General features: G+C 40.1%; 3 protein-coding genes across 9 annotated transcripts in view; 1 reads left to right on the top strand and 2 right to left on the bottom strand.

The window, feature by feature from the left end:
* Nucleotides 1-3,010: 3,010 nt before the first annotated feature.
* LOC110521117 (proline-serine-threonine phosphatase-interacting protein 1) lies at nucleotides 3,011-13,349 on the bottom strand. 2 transcript variants are annotated; one of them, XM_021598540.3, is made up of 15 exons: nucleotides 12,713-13,349; nucleotides 11,318-11,418; nucleotides 11,149-11,223; nucleotides 10,980-11,014; nucleotides 10,762-10,868; nucleotides 10,452-10,514; nucleotides 8,945-9,049; nucleotides 6,368-6,413; nucleotides 5,432-5,511; nucleotides 5,133-5,231; nucleotides 4,814-4,910; nucleotides 4,488-4,575; nucleotides 4,285-4,370; nucleotides 3,684-3,793; nucleotides 3,011-3,573 (listed from the first exon to the last, which is right to left on the bottom strand). In XM_021598540.3, the coding sequence occupies exons 1-15, from the start codon at nucleotides 12,740-12,742 to the stop codon at nucleotides 3,445-3,447; spliced, it is 1,251 nt and encodes a 416-aa protein (XP_021454215.1). In that variant the 5' UTR covers nucleotides 12,743-13,349; the 3' UTR covers nucleotides 3,011-3,444. The 2 variants fall into 2 exon arrangements, with proteins under 2 accessions (XP_021454215.1, XP_090084266.1); XM_090228140.1 differs by lacking the exon at nucleotides 11,318-11,418 and having other exon boundaries at nucleotides 12,713-12,891.
* rcn2 (reticulocalbin 2) lies at nucleotides 12,027-17,029 on the bottom strand. 2 transcript variants are annotated; one of them, XM_090228241.1, is made up of 9 exons: nucleotides 16,719-17,019; nucleotides 16,050-16,187; nucleotides 15,863-15,965; nucleotides 15,509-15,705; nucleotides 15,293-15,406; nucleotides 15,107-15,200; nucleotides 14,862-15,004; nucleotides 14,562-14,621; nucleotides 12,027-13,465 (listed from the first exon to the last, which is right to left on the bottom strand). In XM_090228241.1, the coding sequence occupies exons 2-9, from the start codon at nucleotides 16,185-16,187 to the stop codon at nucleotides 13,433-13,435; spliced, it is 882 nt and encodes a 293-aa protein (XP_090084367.1). In that variant the 5' UTR covers nucleotides 16,719-17,019; the 3' UTR covers nucleotides 12,027-13,432. The 2 variants fall into 2 exon arrangements, with proteins under 2 accessions (XP_090084367.1, XP_021454204.3); XM_021598529.3 differs by lacking the exon at nucleotides 12,027-13,465 and having other exon boundaries at nucleotides 14,426-14,621; nucleotides 16,719-17,029.
* LOC110521059 (S phase cyclin A-associated protein in the endoplasmic reticulum) overlaps nucleotides 16,991-17,606 on the top strand; it is an 89,875-nt gene continuing 89,259 nt past the window's right edge. For 4 of the 5 annotated variants that reach the window (XM_090227839.1, XM_021598504.3, XM_021598492.3 and 1 more), the window contains exon 1: nucleotides 16,991-17,304. In XM_090227839.1, the coding sequence (XP_090083965.1) occupies nucleotides 17,140-17,304 (165 nt within the window). In that variant the 5' untranslated portion in view covers nucleotides 16,991-17,139. The remainder of the gene's footprint in view (nucleotides 17,305-17,606) is intronic. The other variant, XM_090228004.1, reaches the window with a different exon arrangement.

Here is a 17,606-nt window from a genome sequence, read left to right as displayed (position 1 = left end):
TGTGTGGTTTTCTCCACAAAGTTTCAACCATTTCTAACATGTACAGTGCCTTGCGAAAGTATTCGGCCCCCTTGAACTTTGCGACCTTTTGCCACATTTCAGGCTTCAAACATAAAGATAAAACTATTTTTTTGTGAAGAATCAACAAGTGGGACACTTGAAGTGTTGAAGTGGAACGACATTTATTGTATATTTCAAACTTTTTTAACAAATCGAAAACTGAAAAATTGGGCGTGCAAAATGATTCAGCCCCCTTAAGTTAATACTTTGTAGCGCCACCTTTTGCTCGATTACAGCTGTAAGTCGCTTGGGGTATGTCTATCAGTTTTGCACATCGAGAGACTGAATTTTTTTCCCATTCCTCCTTGCAAAACAGCTCGAGCTCAGTGAGGTTGGATGGAGAGCATTTGTGAACAGCAGTTTTCAGTTCTTTCCACAGATTCTCAATTGGATTCAGGTCTGGACTTTGACTTGGCCATTCTAACACCTGGATATGTTTATTATTGAACCATTCCATTGTAGATTTTGCTTTATGTTTTGGATCATTGTCTTGTTGGAAGACAAATCTCCGTCCCAGTCTCAGGTCTTTTGCAGACTCCATCAGGTTTTCTTCCAGAATGGTCCTGTATTTGGCTCCATCCATCTTCCCATCAATTTTAACCATCTTCCCTGTCCCTGCTGAAGAAAAGCAGGCCCAAACCAATCTTTTTGTATCCAAATCCAGCTTTAAACTTCTTCACAACAGTATCTCGGACCTGCCTGGTGTGTTCCTTGTTCTTCATGACGCTCTCTGCGCTTTTAACGGACCTCTGAGACTATCACAGTGCAGGTGCATTTATACGGAGGCTTGATTACACACAGGTGGATTGTATTTATCCTCATTAGTCATTTAGGTCAACATTGGATCATTCAGAGATCCTCACTGAACTTCTGGAGAGAGTTTGAAAGTAAAGGGGCTGAATAATTGTTGGTTTCATGATCTGAAATAAAATATCCCAGAATTGTTCCATATACACTAAGCTTATTTCTCTCATATTTTGTGCACAAATTTGGTAGGGAGCATTTCTCTTTTAATAATATAATCCATCCACCTGACAGGTGTGGCATATCAAGAAGCTGATTAAACAGCATGATTATTACACAGGTGCAACTTGTGCCGGGGTACAATAAAAGTCCAATCAAATGTGCAGTTTGGTCACACAACACGATGCCACAGATGTCTCAAGTTTTGACGGAGCATACAATTGGCTGACTGTAGTAATGTCCACCAGAGCTATTGCCAGATAATTGAATGTTAATTTCTCTACCATAAGCCACTTCCAAGTCGTTTTAGAGAATTTGGCAGCACGTCCAACCGGCCCCACAACTGCAGACCACATGTAACCACGCCAGTCCAGGACCTCCACATCTGGCTTTGTCACCTGCAGGATCGTCTGAGACCAGCCACCCAGACAGCTGATGAAACAAGTATTTATGTCCGTAATAAAGCCCTTTTGTGGGTGAAAAACTGATTGGCTCCCAGACCCACCCATAGCTGCGCCCCTACCCAGTCATGAAATCCATAGATTAGGGCCCAATGAATTTATTTCAATTGGCTGATTTCCTTATATGAACTGTAAAATCATTGAAATTGTTGCATGTTGCGTGTTTAATTTAGTCCAGTATACATAATAGAGCATTGATTACTCGTGTGAGTGTAACCTCTGAAATACACATCTCTTTACACATAATCAAAGGATTGGTATTTCAGAGAAAATTATAGGTATTTTATAAAAAATGGAGTCAGTCAAACAAGCCTGGCTAACCTTTGCAAAGAAAACTGACATCTTAATTTGCTAGTTATTGCTGTCATCATCCCAACATTTCTAAACATTTATGTAAACATGTCCAAAGCTAGATTCCTTTACTTCATAAATACATTTAAAATGGTCAAAGTCGAATAGTATCCCTAATGGCCTAAACTCACCAAAGGCGAGCGTGCAAGATTTATTTTAGAATGCATTGTAATGACCCAACTGAAGCCGGACGGGCAGGTTGGCCACTTTGATGCCTCGCTCAATTAAAACGTGTCTCTATTTTTGCGATTTATCGCTGGTGCTGTAGTCACACAAAACAATAAAAATGTCATTATTCACTTTTATTTAATCTCATCTGACTTGGAAGAGGTAGAGTTGAGGCTTTACCATAGGCTACATGCTAAATTAGACCAATTCTTCCACTTATGGAAACAACAGCGCTATCAGCAAAGATGACTGGAGATATGGACTATCCTCCTGTCCTTTCCTCCCACCTCCCTTTGCTTGCTCTGCCTGCCTGCTTCTGGTGAATTTTTCGCTTAAAGGGATACTTCAGGATTTTGAAAATTAGGCCTTTTATCTACTTCTCCAGGGTCAGATGAACCAGTGGATACCATTTTTATGTCTCTGTGTCTAGTATGAAGGAAGTTAGAGGTAGTTTCGCGAGCCAATGCTAATTTGCGTTAGCGCAATGACTGGAAGTCTATGGGTATCTGCAAGCATTCTAGTAGAAAGAGATATTAGAAATATCGCCCTACATTAATCTAAGCCAGGGGCATCAAACTAATTTTGCCCCAGGGGCTGCATTCGGTCTTCAACGAGGTCCTGGGAGCCATGACAATTGCACTGACAATTGATTATACTTCATCACTGGCAAAATTGGCAAAAAATACTCTTCCATCGGTTTTGGTATTTTCAATGCTCCTTGACTGGCTAGCTTTCGTTTCTGTGATTTTTTTGGGTGTGCCGGATTCAGCCCGCAGGTTGTATGTTTGACAACCCTGATTTAAACCATTGTATTTTGGACAGTTAGCATGTGGACAGTTTATTAGTTGCTCAAACACACAAGGTGTTATTCAATACTATAGCATATTAATAGGTCAGTGACTACCCACTGGGAAAAAGACTGGTTGAATCAAAGTTGTTTCCAAACCATTTCAACAACAAAAATGATATGTGATGACATTGAAAAACTGATTGGATTTGCAAAATCATCAACGTAAGGCAATTTTTTATTTGAACCTTAATCCAATGACAGTGACATTTTTTTTGTTGATTTCACTTTGAATTCACCTTAGTTGACAACTTAACCAAATGTAAAAACTAGAGTGCTTCATTTTGCAGCTGTCCTGGCGACAGTAGGATTGTTCAACAACACAAACTGTATTGCCTGTTGACTTGAGAGGAAAGTAAAACAGGTAAGTGCACATCTCTTTCCATCTTGACAACAAATAAATTAATAATCTCCATCATTAGATAAAGCCATGGTCTCAGGTCAGTGAGGTCACTCAACAACACATACAGTATAGCCAAGACTGAGCTAACATTATCAGCACTGTTAGACTTAGAGGAAATAGTCTAAGACATATGCAGGGTAGGGCTATGCTATGGGCCTTCCAGCCTTACTACTTGTGCCAAGAGGAGCTCATTATTTGGCCAGATAGGATCCAGGGACCAGTCCTGACAGGCCGTTCCTCTCCACAGTCCACCAGCCATCCACACCCTGCTCAATGACCACCACCATCTCCCCTCCAGACATGGACAGCTCACCCGCACTCTAGAGACGGCAAGGACAGGTTAGGTTTAGTTGTGGTTCAAATGTCACAGAAATGTGAATGTAGGCTTAGATGTTAAATGCAGGCATTTAGGGTGTCAGAGCATTCTGACCTGAGCCTCATAGTCATATAGCGCCTGGTACTTCTCTCTGCTCTCTGAGATGGTTGGCTCAACTGGCTGAAATCCAGGAATGGAGGCGTACACTCCATCTGATGTGTCGGCTAAGGATTACACATGAAGTAGTTAAGGCATGCAGTTATTGGGTCAAATCACTGGCAGTTTGAAACCTCAGTACCACAGCTATTGACTGAACTCAAAGAGTAAGCCCATGTAATGTAGTGTGATGTGATATAGTGTCAGACCCTGCTTAATATTGTGGCAACAGCTACTTTTGCGTCAAGGGACATTTGACCTGAAATCAGGTGGATGTTTGTGCCCCCTGGTGATCATGTAAATAGATGGAAAGCCTGCATGATCAGGTTATGGGCTATTAATGTATGTTTTCACATTATAATTGGAACAAGATCAACAAAATGCATTGTTATGGGGAGGCATAAAAAGAGAACATACATCGTTATCCTCTCCATCTCAAATGTATTTTTACCTGACAAGTAACAATATAATGACTGTGAAAAAACATTATCTCTCCCCGTCCACAAATGGTTTCTATTGGTACCACACTTATTTACAGTAATTGTAGCAGCATACAAACCAGTAGGTGGGGCTAATGGCTGTGAACAGTCATTGATGTTCATTTTGGAGCCAGCCGAGGAGTTGCCTTGCAAAAGGTTTGAAAACCTAAAAGTAATTAAACAGAGTTTACTTTGCTACACATTGTAAACATGCTGTTTTGATGGTTACATGAGTTCAAATGTGCATTCTTGTAGTGCAAAAACAAATCTTAGTATCTCTAACCTCTTCATAACTCCTCCTACAAAGCGGGCACTGCCATTGGTGTCTGTCGAGGGCTCCCTCTCATAGTAGTTCTCAAACACAATGGGAGCTGGGGAGAAACCACAGGCATTCAGCAAAGCAAACTCACCCAAGGCCTAAGTAAAGAGTGTATCACAGAGACATGGCTGCACTGCAAAGTTCAAACGAAGGGTGAACATATTATTTCTCAATGAGGCCACAATATTTTACTATGATGACATTTAAAGAGTTAATATTGAAATGTTCAGACCTGGAACATATTCATGTGCACAAACCAGGAAACAGGACAGGTGGTGTATTCTACCTACCTGGTGGACTTGAGCCAGTGCTTTTCATCTCAACAAAGCAGTTGTTGTCTACCGTGATGTCACACAGTTCTAGAGTTTTCCTCACATCCTCATAACACTGAAAGTACATTTTGGGCACGGCTCAAACACATTCAGTATACTCTTTATCATCATTACTGAGTAGTCTTACAGCTACTATATGATACAGTTGAGACAAATTCTATATTTTTCTTACACACTGGTGGTATACATGGTACCATGCTTTAAAATGCTGACTAATGCTACTACTGATATTGTGGATTACAGTATGGCTTGGTAAGACAAAACAAACTTGACCAACCTCATCATCTTTGACACATTGCATTGAGAATTGGTTACAGTGGACCCAGATGGCATTCCTTAGGATGTTGATACGATCTCCCTCCTGCTGCTGAAAGACCTGCAAAACAATCCTCCATTGTACAAAATATCTATATAGAATGCTATATCCCATATCTATATCCCATGTTTACAACAATCTGTGGACCATCAGCTGGTTTGACAGAAAATATTTACGTAATTTAAGAAAAGTTTATCTGATCATACTGCACAATCCAACTTGCATTCATTGCAATGACATTAGAATATGCCTCAATGTACCTCACATGTGCTCTCATGTGTAGTTTCCCATTCTTGGCGAATCTTGTCTAGCTGTTCAATGTTTGACATGTATTGTTTTTCTGAGGACAAAGAAGCAAAGGTGGTATTCAGATAATACGCAGTTATTGACTGAATCATTTTTGAAGATTCATTGGATCCTCTGTCACAGTGGAGGGACAATATACACTAAGTCTAAAAAAACCCATTAAGAACACCTACTCTTTCCATAACAGACGGACCAGGTAAATACAGGTGAAAGCTATGATCCCTTATTGATGTCACTTGTTAAATCCACTTCAATCAGTGTAGATGAAGGGGAGGAGACAGGTTAAAGGACTTTTAAGTCTTGAGACAATTAAGACATGGATTGTGTATGTGTGTCATTCAGAGGGTGAATGGGCAAGACAAAATATTTAACTACCTTGGAACACCTCAGTCGCACCAGTTTGTGTCAAGAACTGTAACTCTGCTGGGCTTTTCACACTCAAGTTTCCAGCCAACTTGGACATCCAGCCAACTTGACACAACTGTGGGACGCATTGGAGTCAACATGGGCCAACATCCCTGTGGAACGCTTTCGACACCTTATAGAGTCCATGCCCCGATGCCCCCCCAAAAACCACCTACCTAATAACTCAATATTTGGAAGGTGTTCTTAATGTTTTGTACACTCAGTGAATATGGCCTTTAAAAATATAATCTGCAAATTGGAAGCAAATTTTAAGATTACTTAATGAAAGAGGAACTGAAACTGAAAACATTTACAACAGTTAATTTCTGGTAAACCTCAGCATTATGGTGATAAAAGGGAGACAAAAACAAATTGTCAAATCATGCCATGGCTTTTCAGCAATCTTGATTTCAAGTCTTGGACTGCCTTTATTTGGAGTACAACAACAGGGAATGATAGGAGTTCAATAGCCTAATATCTCTTACCTGCCTCTCCTGCTGCCTCTCTGCACTGCTTAGACTTGTTCTGCATCTGCAAACGAACAGGGAAGTTACTGTCACTGACAGGAAACTAATAAATAAATGTCAGTGCTAAAGAGTATGGAAATGATCTCCCAATTACATCATGAGAAATAATTAAGTGATTTTTTTCAAGATAAACCGCCTCTACCATCTGTTCCACTGGTTAATGTACGATCACTGGAGAACAAATTGGACAAGCTCCATTCCAGACTATTCTATCAACGAGACCTAAAGAACAGTAATATCCTATGCTTCACAGAGTCATGGCTCAAGAGTCATAAACTCAAGGGCGGGGGTGTGTCTCTTTGTTAACAACAGTTTGTGCGCAATCTCTAATATTAAGAAAGACTCGAGGTTCTGCTCGCCTGATAAGCTGTAGACCACACTATTTACAAAGAGAGACGTAATCTATATTTTTTGTAGCTGTCTATTTACCACAACAAACCGATGCTGGCACTAAGACATAACGAACTATACAGGGCCATAAGCCAACAAGAAAATGCTCATCCAGAGGCAGCGCTCCTCGTGGCTGGTGATTTTAAAAATCCGTTTTACCCCATTTCAACCAGCTTGTCACCTGTGCAACTAGTGGGGAAAAAAACCAAAAAACTCTAGGTCACCTTTACTCCTCACACAGAGGCGCATACAAAGCTCTCCTTCACCCTTCATTTGGCAATTCTGACCATAACTCTATCCTCCTGATTCCTGCTTACAAGCAAAAACTCAAACAGGAAGTACCAGTGACACGCTCAATTAGGAAGTGGTCCGATGAAGCAGATGCTAAGCTACAGGACTGTTTATATTCCGGGATTCATCCTCTGGCATTGAGGAGTTTACCACATCAATGACAGGCTTCATTAATAAGTGCATCAACAACGTTGCCCCCACAGTGACCATACGTACATATCCCAACCAGAAGCCATGGATTATAGGCAGCATCCACACTGAGCTAAAGGATAGAACTGCCGCTTTCGAGGAGCGGGACACTAACCTGGATGCTTATAAGAAGTCCCGCTACGTCCCCCGATGAACCATCAAACAGGCAAAGCATCAATACAGGACTAAGATCGAATCCTAGTACACCGGCTCATGCACTCGTCGGATGTGGCAGGGCTTGCAAACTATCATGGATTACAAAGGGAAACCCAGCTAACGGCTGCCCTGTGACACGAGCCTACCAGACGAGTTAAATGCCTTTTATGCTCACTTCGAGGCGAGCAACACTGAACCATGTGTGAGCCAGACGGATTACCAGGACACATACTCAGAGCATGCACAGGCCAGCTGGCAAGTGTCTTCACTGACATTTTTAACCTCTCACTGACCCAGTCTGTAATACCTACAGTACATGTTTCAAGCAGACCACCATAGTCCCTGTGGCCAAGAACGCCAAGGTAAATGACTATCACCCCGTAGCACTCACACCTGTAGCCATGAAATGCTTTGAAAGGCTGGTCATGGCTCACATCAACACCATCATCCCAGACCCCCTGGACCCACTCCAATTCGCATACCGCCCCAACAAATCCAGAGAGAACGCAATCTTGATTGCAGTCCACACCTCCCTTTCCCACTTCTACAAAAGGAACACCTACGTGAGAATGCTGTTCATTGACTACAGCTCAACACCATAGATCCCTCCAAGCTCATCACTAAGCTAAGGTCCCTGGGACTGAACACCTCCCTCTGCAACTGGATCCCAGGTGGTCAGGGTAGGCAATAACACATACACCACGCTGACCCTCAACACGGGAGCCCCTCAGGGGTGCGTGCTTAGTCCCCTCCTGTACTCACAGTTCACCCACGACTGCGTGGCCACACACTACGACAACACCATCATTAAGTTTGCTGACAACACGACGGTGGTAGGCCTGATCACCGACAACGGTGGTGGGTGCAACTCAACATTAGGAAGGTGTTCCTAATGTTTGGTATGCTCAGTGCATGTAAAGTACCTACCTCAATTACCTCGTACCCCTGCACATCAAATCAGCACTGGTACTCCCTCTTTAGCCATGTTATTTTCTACTCCCTATATATATTCATGTTATTTGTCTTAACTCTGCATTGTTGGAAAAGGACCCGTAAGTAAGCATTTCATGGTTAGTCTACAAATGTTGTCTATGAAGCATGTGACAAATAACATTTGATTTGAAATAGTAGAACAGTAATCAGAAATAACAATTTATATTTCATCACTCAGTTGAAGGGGATTGTGGCAGGAATGTGGCAGGAATCCCCATGAACATGGGTTTTGCTTTATGCCCCACACAGCAACATTTCAGAATATGTGTTTACATTCACTCTATGATGAAAGTCAAACCATTCACTGCAATTCACATCCTCTGTTATTATTCCTACAATTCAAAACATATAGCCTACAGACTGACCTACAGCTACTGTATGTTACATTTTACATAAATACTCAGGGAGCACTGTGTTACGATTTCATACAATTGAATGGTATATTTCTAAGCCTGGTTTCCATTGTCAGTTAAGTAGATGTGTTGTCCAGTGTGCATGGATAGTTTAGTGATTTACCCTTTCAGCCTGCTTGGGTGTGGTGGTGGCTGCACTGCTCATCCTCTCAGCAGCTTGCTCTGCCTCATCTGCCTCTCTGCACCTTTGGTCATAGGACCTTTTAGACTGGGAAAGGACACACAGAAAGGGAACTTGTTATCAGGTTTACAATACTACACAATGTACTTACCTCTAGGGCTGTTGCGGTGAACGTAATACCGCCACACCTGCGGTCACGAGTCATGAAGTCAGTCAAATTCCATGTGACCGTTTAGTCATGGTAATTAGGTTTCTAATGACAAGCGTGTTTTTTTATTTCTCGCACAAAATAGGTCAACTTTTGTACTATGGTGGATAGTAGATTGACATAGGCTAGTACTTTTGCTGTTCATTAGGCCTACTCATCTTGTTGGCTGACGAAAAGTAAATGTGGACAGTTCTTCCAATATCTTCAATATGCACCTCGGAATTCGATAAGGATGCGCGCAGTTGCGTCCCGGAAGTGTAAAAATCAAAACATATTGCCCAACATTTGTAGAACAACTAAAGTTACATTAATAACTCTAAATTAAGCATATAGGGGTAACCGTTTCCTTGTTAACCACTCAACAAAGAATAGCAGCATGTGTGAACTCAAATCATTTGGAGAAAATATACTTTCTATTTTATTCAGCTTTGTTAAATTGTTTTCTTCATACTATAAAATAATGCATGCCACATATGTCTAAGCAAATATTGTCTGCTAAATGAACTAGTGTAGCCCACAGCCAGATCAGGACCTAACATAAGGACAACTCAGAGTATGCTATTCTGTTCTCCTGAAATAGACTACATTTTCTTAATATCATACTTCTTTAGACCTGTCTAAAATAATGGATTTATTGTGAAGATGTAGGCTATATTACATGGATTTATTAGACTTTTTAAAATGTAGATATTCCAAAATAAGGGTTAAATAAAATAAAACGGTCAATTACCATGAGACTGACAGTTATTTGCTTGATAATCACCGGCTGACAAAATTGTGTGACCACCACAGTCCTACTTAACTCCAATTATTAGATTAAGACAGCTATTATTATTTGACACTTTCATGAAGCTTCTGCCAAATAAGGAACAGAAAGTGCAATCGAGAGCGAGAGATGCATGTGCAAGCAGGGAGACTAAAATAAAACAAATAGAGCAGGATTTCCTGAGCTGAGAGTTCTGTTTTAGAGGCGCTCCCTCGGCTTGCCACTGAATGGCCCTCTTTGTTTCCTTTCTTATCTGTATGCTCTTACTGGTGCAACCTATTATTCGAGAACATTACAAATTCCCTTACCGGTATATAATTTCACCTGACAGAAAAACATGATGGTTTTCCTGAACCATACCAACTAAAGGACCTTTGAAAGTAAAGCTAAAATATCCCTGACACATTGAGTTAAGCCCTACCTACCACAGACAAACTATACGGAATAGGGTTTCACGTCACACAAAGGAGCATACAGATAAAGAAATTAAGGTTTTTGGTAGGAACTGTGCTCACCTCCATTGTTTTCTTATATAAAGACACCTTTATCTTCTGAACCTTGTCCATGACACCTTCAAACTGAGACAGAGAAAAACATGCTGTGACTGACGCAAAAATAGCTGATCAATTACAGATCAATAGTGGATTCATCTCATCTAACCACGGATACTTTCTCTGTCCTTAAACAGCAAATGGTTAACATTTGAAATCAAAGTACATGATTTAATAGTACAACATGCTCTATGTAGATATTTACCACCATGCACAAACAATAGATTGTCTTTAGGCCTTGTTTAGGTGAAAGCTAAAAATGTCAAACCAAAACCTTTTTTCTCTGCTCTTTCTGTCGATCCCTGAACTGTTCCATCCTCTTAACCTCTTCCTTTAACATCCCAGAGAGCTGTATGTGTAGGTTCCCAATGTTCTCAATTTCTACAAAACATGAGGTAACACAACATTACAAATCTGGGATGAAGTGGTGCTGCTTACAGATGTTTCAACTCCATAGCTAGAAGTGGACAATTAAAATTCTGTTCTACTTACGGACTTTGAGTTGGTCAATGGATGCTCTCAAAGTGCTGTGAAAAGAATATAACTGTGAGAAAGTGCAAATACATTTATTTTACACAATACATTATCACACACACACCTCTCTCTCTACCAAAACTTAAGGCATTTTGTTTCCATGAATCTTGAGAGCAGAGCTACTCACCTGATCTCACAGAGACCCCCTGCCTTGCGTGCAATCATCACTAACTCCTTGCCATATCTCTCTTCAGCAGATGCCCTATCCAATGGAAACACAATATGTCTTAACTTATAATTGTGACATAATATAACTTTATACACAATGTAGGTACTGCTTTGCTTTCACCAACTACCTCATCTTCAAGAGCTCCTCCATGTCTTTGCACATCCGTCGACCCTCACAGAGTCTCTGGATGAGAGCCTCATATCCCACATTACTGATGAAATCCACTCCCTACAACCATACAGAATCATAGCCTTATCTTAACTTAAAAGAAAATGCAAAGATTTAATACAAAGGTACAAAGAAAGTCCCTTTTGAAAAATAGATGCAAACATTAATCTTTCAGTTACAGCAGCTTTTGACACTTTTACAGATTTATGGTGTTTGTCAAAACAAAATGCTTTCATGGATGCCGTGTATAATAGTATTGAATGCCAGTGCATGTGAAAGTTAAGTTAAATGACACATATCACATACTGTAGTAGGCCTTCAGTGGAGATGTTGCTGGCCCACACTGTGTCACTCATACCTTATACTACATACCACCCAGTTTCCACAGGAAAACAGTCATAAATAGTAGTTTGGTCATAAAAACCCCTTAGCAGCCACAAAGGATTCCACTGTTGACCGCCTCATGTATCAACAGCAAACCATTGACTGTCGTCTGTTAGCTGAACTTTGGCTTATGCATGATTGTGTACTATGTGAAGTAAAACATTTATAAATGAATGTACAATATGGAATGACAAATACAGGTATTAGTATTGCACAAGTGTTATACAATATCAAACATAATTCAATGCCAAACTATTTCATACAAAGTAATAAGAAAAAAAATGCACAATAAAGTAATTTTTATTTGCAAAGGTTAGAAGGGGATTATTGCACTGAGCCTGCTATGCAAATCAACCCAGAAGTTATTTGTAGTTTTGTAGATTACAGTTGACAATGCATCACAGTCAGAAGATCAAATACAGAAAGATAAGAGCCTGTTTTACAGGAAACTCAGCATAGAGGTACTGACACTCAGAAATGAGCAATCCAGCCAAGAGAATAAGTTAAACAATGTTCTGTGGGCCTAGGTATTTATATAAATTACTAAATATAACACACTAACACATTTATTAATGCCACACATTGAAAAGCAAGTTTCCACATAAAATAATTACACAAGTACATTTCTTCATCATAGCGTATGAAATAAAGTTTTAGTCTAGTGTGTTTAGAAAAAGAACAAAGTTGGCTGTGAGACCATAGAACAAACGTTTGCAAAGATGACAATCTGAGAGCCAATGAAAAAAACAAAGTATAATTTAGTAAAGGGCTTCCTCTGACACAGGTGTACTGCCTCAGGTGTTGTTACCACAATACAGTTTGGAGCAGTAAATAATTTAGCTGTCTCTGCTGATAGCCTCTGTGCAGTGCATTTTTTTTAAATTACCTCAACCTCATCTTATCCATAAAGATCATATAGATTGAGTATCAAAGTGGTTAGTCAAAAGTAAAGACATTAAAGTGAACTCACCCAAAATACATCTTGGAATTGTAAAGTCATCTCAGCAGTAGATCAAATGTGATATCCTCTGTGAGGGCATTCAGTAAAGAAGGCACTTATGGTTCTTTGAGGCCGGATCAAAGCCAGTGAAAATTATAATGCCACACACAGGAAACACCCAGTCAGTAGACATGGCTTGAAGTTAACTCGTTTGACTCAAATGAGGAAGAGCTTCAGTGTGATGTTAGCTAACACAGACAGACTGCATCCAAGATAACATTAAAATGTGGTTGTCATTTGATAGATGGATACCCTAAAAACATTGAAAAACCTATTCAGAAATGTTACATGTAAATCATTAAGACTTCTTGAACTGAGAAAATATATATACACTACCAGTCAAACGTTGGGACACACCTACTCATTCATGGGTTTTTCTTTATTTTGACTATTTTCTACATTATAATAATAGTGAAGATATCAAAACTATGAAATAACACAATGTAGTAACCAAAAAGTGTTAAAACAAATCTAAATATATTTGAGATTATTCAGATTATTGCCTTGATGACTGCTTTGCATTCTCTCAACCAGCTTCACCTGGAATGCTTTTCCAACAGTCTTGAAGGAGTTCCCACATATCGGTCCAACTCATCCCAAAACATCTCCATTGGGTTGAGGTCAGGTGATTGTGAAGGCCAGGTCATCTGATGCAGCACTCCATCACTCTCGTTCTTGGTCAAATAGCCCTTACAAAGCCTGGAGGTATGTTGAGCCATTGTCCTGTTGAAAAACAAATGATAGTCCCACTAAGCGTCAACCAGATGGGATGGCGTATCACTGCAGAATGCTGTGGTAGCCATGCTGCTTAACTGTGCCTTGAATTCTAAATAAATCCCTGACAGTGTCACCAGCAAAGCACACCCATACCATCACACTTCCATGCTTCGCGGTGGGAACCACATTCGGAGATCAGTTCACCTACTCTGCATCTCACAAAGACACAGCGGTTGGAACCAAAAGTCTCAAATTTGCACTCATCAGACCAAAGGACAGATTTCCACCGGTCTAATGTCCATTGCTCATGTTTCTTGGCCCAAGCAAGTCTCTCCTTATTGGTGTCCTTTAGTAGTGGTTTCTTTGCAGCAATTCGACGATGAAGGACTGATTCACGCAGTCTCCTCTGAACAGTTAATGTTGAGATGTCTGTTTTTATTTTATTTAACCTTTATTTATCTAGGCAAGTCTGCTAATTGAACTCTGTGAAGCATTTATTTGGGCTGCAATTTCTGAGGCTGGTAACTCGAATGAACTTATCCTCTGCAGCAGAGGTAACTCTGGGTCTCCCTTTCCTGTGGCGGTCCTCATGAGAGCCAGTTTCATCATAGCGCTTGATGGTTTATGCGACTGCACTTAAAAAAAAAACTTTCACAACACAACTGATTGGCTCAAACACATTAACATGAAAGAAGTTCCACAAATGAACTTTTAACAAGGCACACCTGTAAATTGAAATGCATTCCAGGTGACTACCTCATGAAGCTGGTTGAGAGAATGCCAAGCGTGTACAAAGCTGTCATCTAGGCAAAGGGTGGTGGCTACTTTGAAGAATCTCAAATATATTTTGATTTGTTTAACACTTATTTGGTTACTACATGATTCCATGTGTTATTTCAGTTTGTCGTCACTATTATTCTACAATGCAGAAAATAGTAAAAATAAAGAAAAACCATGGAATAAGTAGGCGTGTCCAAACTTAACTGTTATTGTACATCACAGTAAAAAAAAAAATCTGTTATAATTCGTCATGTGACACATGCAGTTGCCTTCCATAGTCTGTTACTTCACTATTCATAAAAACATCTTGATTTTTCAAAACCTCTGCCTCTGACAGTTTCCCATCACCATCTTGGTCCATTTCTTTGATGAGGTGAACAGCCTGTTAAAACATAAGAGCAAAGCAAAAGAACTCAAGCAAACTGAAGACAACTGATAGATACAGCCACTTTTAATGGGGATACCATTCATACCAACCAATGTATAAATGTTTCCATACCCTGACAGCACTTCACAGGAACTAATATGTTATAATCAAATTAGAAATGGCACTCCTAGAGCACCCTAGTGAGGCATGGCTGTCCATGTAATGCAGAGACACGGTAGTATAGGGGTTACTCACCTCCTCCCGTGCAGAGCCATAGCTATTAGGGGCCACCCAGCGGAGCTGCTCCTCTCGATTCAACTTGCCATCCTTGTCTTGATCATAGAGGTCGTCAAAGCGGACAGTTTCCTCAATCTCCCACTTTGATGGGTCATCCTCCTCTGAAGTACACAAACACACATTACTACAGCAGGAAAGCCAACTGAGCCCTTACAAACCATTATATGTTGAGAAAAACACAGAAAGCATTCTTCTGTGCTTACCATTAGTTCGAACATCTCCAATAAATTCACGTAGACTGATGAACCCATCTTTATCTGTGTCATATTCACTCAACACATCTTCAACGGCAAAATCCTAAAAGAAAAAAATAGCAAAATATTACCACACCAAACATTTGATTCTGCTCATGTGGATACAAATGTAAACAGCTTGTGGAAATGTCTTACAGCCATGTAATCCACTTCTGATGGGTGTGTAAATGCAAGAAACTCAGTTAGGTTAAGGCCTGGTGTGCCACCCATATCAGCAAAATCAAAGCGCTTCTTTTCCTTTAAGTGGAGCTAAAAAGGAAAAGATTGATAAGTACTGTGAGGTGTAGAGCATGTGCAATCCATATGTTGTCAACAATAAAATAAAGGCTGGTACAACTAAGATGATCATACAAATCTGAGTGACTCTTCCTCTGGATCCTCCAGAAAAGCATTCTCATCAATATTAATGACTCGTTCATGGACAACCATGTTGTATTCTTCCCACGACACAACACCATCGTTGTTGGTGTCAAATTCAGGGAAGCGCTCCTCTGCATCATCCAATGCATATTTCTTGTAGACATGTTGAATCCATAGTGTGATCTCCTCTGTAGTGACAAAATATTACACATACTGTACAGGCAGTAGATTACACATACAGTATCCATACTGTATGATTTTTTTATAACAATGTGGGATTCATTTTTCATATGAAAGTCAAAATACATCCTAAAACAAAGGCATTTTTTAAAAATGTATTTTTACCTGAGGTTAAATGTTTGTCAGAATCTTTATCAATCTTCTTCAGGATTTCCATAATTTTGTTCCTTTGCTCAGCTGGACTAAGTTTCTTTATTCCATCTTCTTCCTAAAAACCCAAGTTATAGAAATGGTGAGATAGCAAATATGACTGAAAGGGGATATTATTCAGATGATAGAGAGAAATGACAACCTCAGTTCCCAATAGGAGATCCATGTCGTGCTCGGGGCTGTGCTGATGACCCACATAATGATCTTCATGATTGTGGGAGCTCTCTCCAAAGGCACAGTGCATTACAAGCAATGCAATGGGTATAACTGAGTATTTCATCTATGATGGAGAAAAAAAAGCGTCATGTTAAGATTTTAGCATTCTTCGTAAACTTTAAGAATATAGATTAACAATCATAGAATATGTATTTCACATATCAATTGTGTAACCGTCTGGTTCTGGTTCACCTACTATTAGCTGTATGAAACGCGAAGACAATAGCGCTGAGTTACTTGGTGTGGTCGACATTAAAGAGACTGGACAGTTTGGGCTACAACAATACAGTACTGTTGCTAGCTAGGTAACAACTAACGTTAGCAACCAAAGTGTTGCTGTCAGTCATTGACCCCCCTCAAAAACATACCATGACAAACAATAAATCAAATGTTACTTGGCTGATGTAACGTTCAGTTACAAGGACGCTAACTAGCTATTGTTAGCTAATAATGCTGAGCATTTTCCTGAAATAAACTGAGTTGTTGACAATGAATGTCTGACCAAATTTGAGGACTCTGAACTGGTCAGACGTTTGGTCAAGTTAGCTGAGTGACTTCCAGACTATTTTAGGAGAACATTATGTCGTAAACAAACCTTTGCTTGTGCCAATTCCTCGTTCCAGCTCGCAAAATCTGGGTTAACATTTGAGTAAGGTCCAATAATGATGAGGATTCCAGGAGCAAGAGGACACGAGCAGATCGACTTGACAAAAAAAAAACGTTACTTCATATGTGTCCCGCCCATTTATTTGGTTGCCATGGTTGCCATGGTTGAAAGTTTAAATTCCACCCCTAGCCTCAATTCTTGTTTTGTGATTGGTTTATATTTCTCCTAACAAATGAATGATTGGATAGTCTGAAACGGTCATACATTTTATCATACACTTCCGGCAAAATGCTATGTAGATTATAACTGTCAATGGTGTCTTATGTCGTTTCCGTCAACACATAAAACACATCAATTTAGCTAATTTTCTAAGAAGTTTAGCTTTTACCCTGAGAATTGAATTACGTAAATGTCAAAAGACAGTCGCAACGATGGACGACGGCGTGGCCAGCACCGATTCGGTATTAGAATTGGACAAGGCGGGGACGGGAGGGAGAGGTCTGGCAGCAACAGCTCAGGGTCCTCGCATGGAGGAGGAAAAAGCAGGAATACTCCAATAACCGTTGCCTTGAAGGTACTGTAACTAGCTCTATTTTCAAGTTCTACTATAATGTAACTATGACCTGCAAATTAAGACCGCGTTCAGATAGCTAGCTAGCTAATACGTTTATATTTGATGGCTAACTAACTTGGCTTGTTACTGGCTAGCCACCTTTCAATAATTCACTGAGTATACTAAACATTAGGAACACCTTCCTATTAATATTGAGCTCCCGGTCACGACTGGGGTCGAACCCCAGGCTGTAGTAGCGCCTTCGAAGGCATTTATATTTAGTCTTGACCATTCATCCTCTGAATGGCACACACATACAATCC

Source organism: Oncorhynchus mykiss, chromosome 1 (genome assembly GCF_057628025.1).
Source record: "Oncorhynchus mykiss isolate SJ-2025 chromosome 1, ASM5762802v1, whole genome shotgun sequence".
NCBI lineage: Eukaryota > Metazoa > Chordata > Actinopteri > Salmoniformes > Salmonidae > Oncorhynchus > Oncorhynchus mykiss.
Note: the sequence above shows the minus strand (reverse complement) of the source record. Positions and strands in the feature narration are given on the sequence as shown.

Bases quoted from the DNA above. Each gene is read 5' to 3' on its own strand.
- LOC110521117 (XM_021598540.3), bottom strand. From the start codon at position 12,742: ATGACTTTACAATTCCAAGATGTATTTTGG. The intron at 10,869-10,979 runs GTAAGTAGAACA...CATGTTTTGTAG, and splicing joins CATTGACCAACTCAAAGTCC to AAATTGAGAACATTGGGAAC. The intron at 3,794-4,284 runs GTTTGTATGCTG...TGTAATCCTTAG, and splicing joins GCCATTAGCCCCACCTACTG to CCGACACATCAGATGGAGTG.
- rcn2 (XM_021598529.3), bottom strand. From the start codon at position 16,187: ATGAAATACTCAGTTATACCCATTGCATTGCTTGTAATGCACTGTGCC. The intron at 15,407-15,508 runs GTATGATCATCT...TTTCCTTTTTAG, and splicing joins AGGAAGAGTCACTCAGATTT to CTCCACTTAAAGGAAAAGAA. The intron at 14,622-14,861 runs GTGAGTAACCCC...ATGTTTTAACAG, and splicing joins ATGGCTCTGCACGGGAGGAG to GCTGTTCACCTCATCAAAGA.